The sequence below is a fragment of the Acanthaster planci genome, linkage group LG09 (assembly GCF_054643075.1).
Source record: "Acanthaster planci isolate LZ-2023a linkage group LG09, COTS_SCS, whole genome shotgun sequence".
Lineage (NCBI taxonomy): Eukaryota > Metazoa > Echinodermata > Asteroidea > Valvatida > Acanthasteridae > Acanthaster > Acanthaster planci.
Genome location: NC_141785.1, coordinates 12,793,261 through 12,801,832, shown reverse-complemented (window position 1 = coordinate 12,801,832; position 8,572 = coordinate 12,793,261). Strand labels below are relative to the sequence as shown.

The window sequence follows — 8,572 nt, the reverse complement described above, 5'->3', positions numbered from 1 at the left end:
ATGGTTTACGTAAAATTCCCATCCCTTACTGAAAATAATGGAACGATCCATTGTTCCCGTTGCCACAATAATTGAAATCTCGTATGCGAACGCGAGTGTGCGATAAATCACGACATTTCTGTGGAACAATATGCATATTCAATAGGTGGGATGGTCTCATATCGGACGGTGTTGACCTTTCACCTAGTCCATTCTCACGGATGTTGTTGTGTGACACGTACGACGAGTACATGTACATGTACATGTACAACTGTACATGTATGTGAAGGTGTTTGAGTTCCGTTTTCGTCAGAAACCCGACATAATTTGATTTAATTTAGGCACAAGATTGACTTCGTTGTGCTCACAAGAAGACGTCATTTTACTGATCAACAAAAGTTGGTTTATCACTGGTGAAAAATGAGTACTCGAGGAGCGATTCGAGACTGCACTGGGATCTCCGCAAGTCCAGCGTGTTCTGCAGAGAGCTCCCCGGGTTTATCTCGTCGGTTGAACCCCGCCTTTGGACAAGTACGGCCGCTGGCTTTGGCTGCTGCAGCACCGATCAGAACAGGGGGAAAATCAACTCACCCTGGAAAGGCTATATTGGCAGGTTGTTCACTAATTGTCAGCTTTATTTAAATCATCTATCTTTCATGTCAGTGGTTTAATTGGCCCGTTTTAACAGCGGTCAGACATTGATCCTGAAAAGTGAAAATTACCTAAGAAAATTCTGAAGCATCAACTTAATGGAAAACACTTTTTTCAGACAAACCTCATAGGTTTGTGAACAGGGGCATCAAGTGTTGTCCATACATGGAACTCTTTCCCAAATCAGTGCCTAGAGTATACTGTAAGTGCAAGTTAAAAGGAACCATAAAGTTTATAGGTTCCATTTGCTCCTCTAACATGTCTAAACACCTCATATGGTGATGATAAAGTGCCTCCAGGGAGGGCACCAGGTGACTTTGCAAGGGAAAAAGGGTAAGTATAGGGCAGGATTTGGCTAGTGTATGTTGATACATACTTGTTCGGATGATGTGATCTTGTGGATGTAGGAAATGGAGTGAGGTACAGATTAGGGTCGAGAGTGGCAGTCTGGTATTGAATTTTGTACAGGAAATATAACTAAAAGCTTTACGTCTTTCTTCCAGATAGGGCCACTAGAGTTCTTTAGTTTAAAATAGTTGTATAGTCACTAGGTTCCTAATTTCCCTACTCTGAATTCCAGTTGGTTATGTGAATGGTGAAATTAAAGAGCTGGCAACTATACAGTCATGGAAGCAGATGACACGTGGGTGCCTGCAACATGTCGTTTCTAGAAGTAACACTAACAGTAGCCAAGTAGTAAAGTTATGAAAAGTCACAATATTGAAACAATTTGACACTTTGGACCTTATTCAATATTTCTTTTACTGTTCTACAATAGCTTCACTTACTGTTGGGAGAACAAATTGATCAGAAACCACCTGACATTTGGAAGAACAATAGTCTCATTATGCCTGAACTAGTGTCCATCCCAACTAGCCTGTAGTTGGAATGGTTCTTACTTTTGTGCTTCAGTTGGGTAACTTACTCTGAGAACTCTGAGTCACTACTCCGCGTTACTCAGAGTTCTCAGTGTGGATAACTTCTATTGGCTGTGAACGGCAAATCTTGGAGAAGATTAAGAAAGGTTCTATTGGAACTTGCCAATTCATGTAGCTGGGCTAGCCCAACTACAGCATTACAGTTGGAACCATGTCATCCTAAGTTTGTAACTGTCATTGAAACTGATGCCATAGTACTGGTAGGGGCCTAACAGTCTCCTGTGAACTTTCTTACTTTCCCTTCTCAAAGCTGCATGTTCCTGAACATAGAAGCAACTGACCAATAGCTTCCCTCTCATGAGCCATTGAGCTTGATTTTCAAAGTTACATTTACATGCACCGGTACTTTTAGCACTGCAAGCCATTTCAGTGCAGTATTCAGTGGTAGATACCCACAATGAAGTACATGTACATGTATGTCAGAGGTCATGTAGGAACAGGGATGCTTGTACACATGTGTGCAAGGTTAGCCACATCAGCATACATGTCGCTGTATGCCACACATGCTAAACATGTTCACAGATGCTTTGTTACATTAAAACCATTTTGGGGGTAAGACTTCCATGTAACAAGGAAGAGAAATGAAACATGCTTGGTAAGGCAGCTGCCCTTGAAGTGAGATTCTCAGAGAGTCATCTTCAGAGCCCCTGTATTTATGACAGGGTACAGTTATGACAGGGTACAGTTATTCAACTGATAAATTTACACTACTCCAAATATTTACCGACAGGCACAAAAGCCACTGAAGAAATTCTCATTGAAGCATTGCAGACCCGAGGGAAAACAGCCCAAACAAGCTTAAAAAGCTATATTTTTTGTTTGTTTTTTGCTTGTATGTTTTTTGCATTGCAAACCTGTGCACAAACCTTCCAACTGTACATGTACATGTGTTGTCTTCCCACCTGCTGATTTCAGGAAATGCACATATACATGTACATACAGGTAGACTACATTAAATGTAAACTAAGTTTTGTCCTTGATAGGTTATTGTGACCAGAAAAAGTGCCCTCCCAGCATCGACAAATTAAGTTGCCGCATATTCAGAACCCATGTTTTATATTTAGAAATCCAAACAAATGTACCGTATCAGTGCCAAGTCTATTTTTTGACTTTCCTGAACTTTAATTTAGGCATAACCTTTGCTCAGGCACTGTTAAAAGATTTGTTTTATCTTTTATTTCAAGCATTTTTTAGCAATTCAGAATGTAAAGCACACATTATTGAAGTTGTTTTTTATGCCAAAATATTCACCTACTTGTACAGTAGTACATGCACATGTAGCTTATGTTTCCAGTGTACAGTATGCAGATGTAATACTTTTTGAAAATCCTCCCCCCACACACACCCTTTTGTGTTCACTCGTGAAAGGCAGTCGGCTTCATATGCTCTAATAAATGAAGTGGAGACATGAGTCAGTCTGTGGACCTTGGATCACTGCTGGAGCATTTACAGCAGTTAAAAATTATGCCAGGCACTCCAACATGATAGATGTGCATGCACCATCTACATGTAGATATTGATCATCATACTAATTCTGGTAACAGGATTTACATGTACCTCCATGGTCATTTGAACTAAGCATATGGGGAACTAGATGGTGGCAAATATTATTCACCTGTATCCCTGTACTGAGATAGTGTACATGGTTACCATCTTTACATACATCATACACAGAGTTAACTATTCTAACTCTCAGCAAAAATGAATAGCCAACTCGAGGCTGTATGTACCGGTACCTCACAACTGTGTCTATTGATTTGTTGAGATCTATATACTAAACATGTATGGCACATATTTTACAGTGGACATGGATGCTGTGTGTCATGTGTGCATCAGAGAGGCACACGAACATGAGAAAAATCTTTTGTACCGGTATTTTATGCATGCACATCACCGTTTTCAAATATCCATGCAGATTTTTGCTTAAATGAAACTATGATTGCTGTTATTATTGGTTTATTAAAAGCAGGAGCATGTACCGGTAGCAAGTGGCTAAATTTCATCAAGTTGTAATTATAACCAAAAAATTGATAAAGTAGACAAGTAAAATAATTAGCTGCAATAAAATTTGAAAAAAGACCGAAATGATTCCAATCAACACTCAACAGTAGAAAAACACTTATTCACAATATCCAAACAGGATTAACAACAAAACAATTTCATGCGCAGTACACTAAAGTTATACATACTGAAAGTCATTTACCTTTCTACGTTGCAACTACCGGTACCAGGGTAAAGAAAAACACTGCAAGTTACTTTAATACCGGTAGCAATATAATTTACAGACAAAAATCAAACTGTGAAGGATAAAATTGTACATGTATTTTTAAGAACCGACTGCAAAAAAATTAATTTCCAGTTTAAAATCTGAGCATCGACGGGTTTCAGTAGATTTTATAACAGTTGAGAGCTCCTTAAATCAACCAGAAAATTGCTTCTTATTTCCCCTCAGCCACAGCCTCCAATCTAATCTGACTCTTACTGCCAGTGGGATGTGGACTCTTCCTGTAATTGAGCCCGCCGTCGTTGCATGTACTTCACATACATTTACCTTGGTGCATTTATCATCCAGAGATATATGTCTACGTACATTACATGCAGCACTTATATGATGTCTGCAGTGTCAATGTTTTTGTGTTGGATTTGAATTGAAATTATGGCTCTGCGGTTCCTTGCAGAGTGATGTACGTGTACTGCGCATGCTGTACATCTGTCTGCAAGAAGTGACATGACTGTGGCAAAGAAAAATATGCAACTAAAAAAAATTAAAAAGCAGCTGGAATTTAAGATCAGATGTGGCACATCATGAACTGCCATGCATGCATGCATGACCGTTCACACAATAGATACGTGTACATATGTATACTCCCACCCTCAGGACCACTGCAAAATTTAGAAACAAAATGTACTGGTACCATGCATATTTTCTCATTGAAACAGAAATGGTGGTACTGAAACCGGATATGAAGAAAACTCAAAGAGTTTGGCTTTCCATAGTTTTCTTTTGCATGTAAATCATAGTACATGTAACTCAGACTACACGTACAAGTGCAATATATGTCCTGAGTCCTTTTGTTTACCCCTTTGTATTTGAGATTGGAGGCTGTACACAACAAATGCTCACCTTAAAGCAGAGTGTGAGTTGTGATAAAGATCAACGTTCCATACAAATCGTATAAGGCCTGTTTTTATCTGCTCTTTACACATTTTAGGCTTTCTTTGTGATCTGTTTTAAGTGTACAGATGAAAGAAATGATCAGTGCCCCATTGCAGTGACATGCATTTTAGTTCACACTCCTTCTGAATATTTATGATGGGCGTTGGCTTATATTGGCATGCTGAGTGGTCAGAAATGATTACTAAGCTCACGCCTGAGAGAGTGACAACAAAAGATTTATGGGTCAACAGAGGAAACTAGTATGCACACCCATCTTCTCCAACTTGGTGGGGGGACTTTGCCTGACCACTGTGACTTGTTACATGTCAGCACTGTGTGCAACTCTGTGTTGCAAGAGAAATGCTGTGTCATTCCTCACCAGATAATACATTATGTCTGCAGTGAATGGTATTAAAAGAAAAATTAAAATTTTGTACATATGCAATGTATTATACATGTACATGTGTTATCATGGAGAAATTAATATACCCACATCAGTTTTTGGATGGAAACTACTATGAAAAGAAGTGTTGACCATTGTTATCAGTGGGAAGGAAATTTCATGGTTTATATTGCAAATAAAATGGTTTTGTGCTGGTTAAGAAAATACGTGGTAGAGTGCTGTTGTAAAAAAGAAATGTACAGTACATGTAGATTGTACTGGTTGAATCATCATTTTAAAGGCAGAAGATCTTTGATTCATGGAAGCTAATTTAAAAAAGAATAGTTGGTATTTAAGAAATTGATATTGATCTCCACCAATTAGTTTTCGATGTACATGTAAAGTCAATTTTCGTCAGTCCTATTGTACAGTAGAACGCATGGAAAAAATGCTGCCAGATAAAAACAAAATATTTATGGAAAGAGTTCTGATAATTATAGGAAAAGTAATTCAGACCTCATGAAAATATGTGCCTGACACATACATGTACATTTACATGCACCTGTATGTATGTCAATACCAGTAAAAGCTAAATTCAATCTTTCTTATTCCTATCAGTACATGTACATGTCCTGTAGTTTCTAATCATAGTGACCACATGAAGTTCATTCAGTTTGCCTTCCAAATGGGACTGGTACCGGTATGCTTATTAATGCTTCATTTCAAAGTTTTAGTCAGTTCAGTGCAGCTATAGAGGCTTTGCATGGTAGCCATCTTGCAGGGCAGTTCTTTAGTTCCTCAAGGGAACCTCTTTTGCTCATACCTAGTGGAATAAAAGCATTGACGTGCAAGGTGGCAGCCATGCAAACCCTCTGCTGTCAATTGCCTTGCAGAAGGATATGTCGGACTTTCCTAGAAAATCATGTGTTTTCTTACTCATTTACATGTGATGTAGAGCCATACGCATAGCACTTGACAAACGCATAAAATCAGTGTGCAGATTATATACAAGTCTTGCAAGATACATTGTACCAGTACAATAATCTGAAAAAATAAAAACCTGTTAACCCAATTTCACCTTAAAGTCATTGTGGCAGTCAAAAGAAGAACTGACAATCAGGGCCTTTACTTTCTAAATTATAGATGGCTTGTTTATGCTCATGACAGTAAGTCAGCCTCTTTATGATCAAGCATCTTGTCTCTGTGTCATCTCTGTCATGCAGGTGGCATCGCAGGAGGCATTGAGATCTGCATCACATTCCCCACAGAGTATGTCAAGACCCAACTGCAACTAGACGAGCGGTCGGCCAAACCCTTGTACCGCGGTCCCATCCATTGTGTCAAGTACACCGTACAAAATCATGGGTTCTTTGGTCTGTACAGGGGGCTCAGCCCACTGCTGTATGGCTCAATACCAAAGGCTGCCATTAGGTATGCTGCGACATGACACACTTTTTGTTTCACATATGCACAAACCTTGTTCATTCCTTTTTGTATTTGTACACTGGGGGAAGCAGGTAGAACGTTTGTGGTCTGTGCACTGTCACTCAAACTCCGAATAACTGGGGAAGTACGATCCAGACAGTAAGACCAGCCTTTTTGTGGGTCATGGGAGAGAGGGGGAGCTACTGCTGCTCACTGCATAGAGCTTGTTATGTGCACACCCGAATGGATTTTGTGGTGAGAGACCAATAAAGGCCAGATAACCTCAGTGAAATTTTAGCCGCCAGTTGGCATCACAGATCAATGCACTTTGGTTGAAGAAAAAGTGATCACTGATGCGCAGGCTGCATCTTAGAGTATTGAACCATGCGAGGGACAAACTTCTAAAAATGGATACTTCCAGAAAATTAGCTTAGAAAATGTTTTGTCACCACAGCAGCAGTGAGTAAATGGACCACTTCTTGGGAAATATTCCAGGTTTGGTGCTAATGAATTCTTCAAGAACCAATGGAGGAGTCGACACAATGGAGCTCTGAGCAAAACAGGCAGTCTGATGTGTGGTCTTGGGGCTGGGGTGAGCGAAGCCATTCTTGCCGTCACGCCAATGGAGACCATCAAGGTGAAATTCATCAACGACCAGACCTCACCAAAACCAAAGTTCAGAGGATTCTTCCATGGGCTGAGGGAAATTGTCAAAGAACAAGGTACAGTATTCCTTTGCTTTCGTTTTTAATGGAGAGAAGGGATCATCCTTTTGGTAACTGTGAGATTGCATTTTATTGAAAAAACAACCATGAAAATAACACAAACTCTTGCTAAGTTTGGCACAGTTAAGTTTAACAAAAGATGTTTGATGTCATTTGTTTGTCCATTGCATAAAACATTGTGACCAAACTTACTTATGACTGGACTTGAACGTAATGGACTCAAACTGTTCACTGAAGTGTCAAATATATCCACCTGTACTCTCCACATCAAGACTGACAGCCATTCCATTGTCAACAAGTCAGTCATTCATCATCTTGATCTCCCCCTCCCCTTAATCTTGTTCCAGGTCTACGCGGCACCTACCAGGGCCTTACAGCCACCATTATGAAGCAAGGCAGTAACCAGGCCATCCGTTTCTTTGTCATGGACTCGCTGCGTGAATGGTACCGCGGCGGGGACCCCAACAAGTACATCAACCCCTTCATTACGGCATTGTTTGGTGGTTTGGCAGGAGCGGCCAGCGTGTTCGGGAACACGCCACTGGATGTTGTCAAGACGAGGATGCAGGTATGGATAGCATACAATGCTATGCTGTTTTCAGTGAGGTTAGAAACATTTCTGACTGAGAGCTCTCTTTCAAGAGCAAATACAAAAATTCTTTTTTTCTGGATCACCCCCTTCCTTCCATCGAGTGCAATCTGAGAAGGAAAAAAATTGTGATTTCTGTACTTGGTCTTATGATCATTTTATTTCTTTTCTAAACGCATGCAGTGCTATGCTCATTAAAATGATTTTCAAAATGGATGGCCCAAAGCTTTGTCAACTGCTGAACATTTGTCTGTCAAAGCTGAACTTTGGCTTGTAGATTACTTGGTATATTTTACTAATATACCGTCTGCGCTACTGAACTGCCCAATGACCTGGTTTCAACATATGTGTGTGAGCATGGCATTTAAAAACAGAATGTATGGGCATTGATCGTGGCAGTAATTTATGCCTAATGAGTTGCAGCATCTGCACTTAATTCACAAAAGAGATTTGCAGTTGACATTGCCTGTAAATAGTGTGGTTAGTAGCAGAAAATCAGCACCTTGTACGGATTCTTTTGAACAGTCGGAAAATCTTAACCTTTTTTTGTTAGTTAAAATTTGTGTAGAATTTGCCAAGACAAAAATTTTATGAGATTTGCTTTCTTCTTTTTTAAGGGTCTTGAGGCACACAAGTACAAGAACACTTGGGACTGTGCAGTCAAGATATGGAAATATGAAGGACCCAAGGCGTAAGTATTCCAAGTGGTTGTCAGTTCTCAGTAAT

General features: G+C 39.8%; 1 protein-coding gene across 1 annotated transcript in view; it reads left to right on the top strand.

Moving 5' to 3' along the window:
* The first annotated feature begins 197 nt into the window (after positions 1-197).
* Positions 198-8,572, top strand: part of slc25a1 (solute carrier family 25 member 1) — a 13,066-nt gene continuing 4,691 nt past the window's right edge. The window contains exons 1-5 of the mRNA XM_022249429.2: positions 198-592; positions 6,331-6,538; positions 7,028-7,254; positions 7,605-7,825; positions 8,464-8,537. Coding sequence (XP_022105121.1) covers positions 400-592; positions 6,331-6,538; positions 7,028-7,254; positions 7,605-7,825; positions 8,464-8,537 — 923 coding nt within the window. The 5' untranslated portion in view covers positions 198-399. The remainder of the gene's footprint in view (positions 593-6,330; positions 6,539-7,027; positions 7,255-7,604; positions 7,826-8,463; positions 8,538-8,572) is intronic.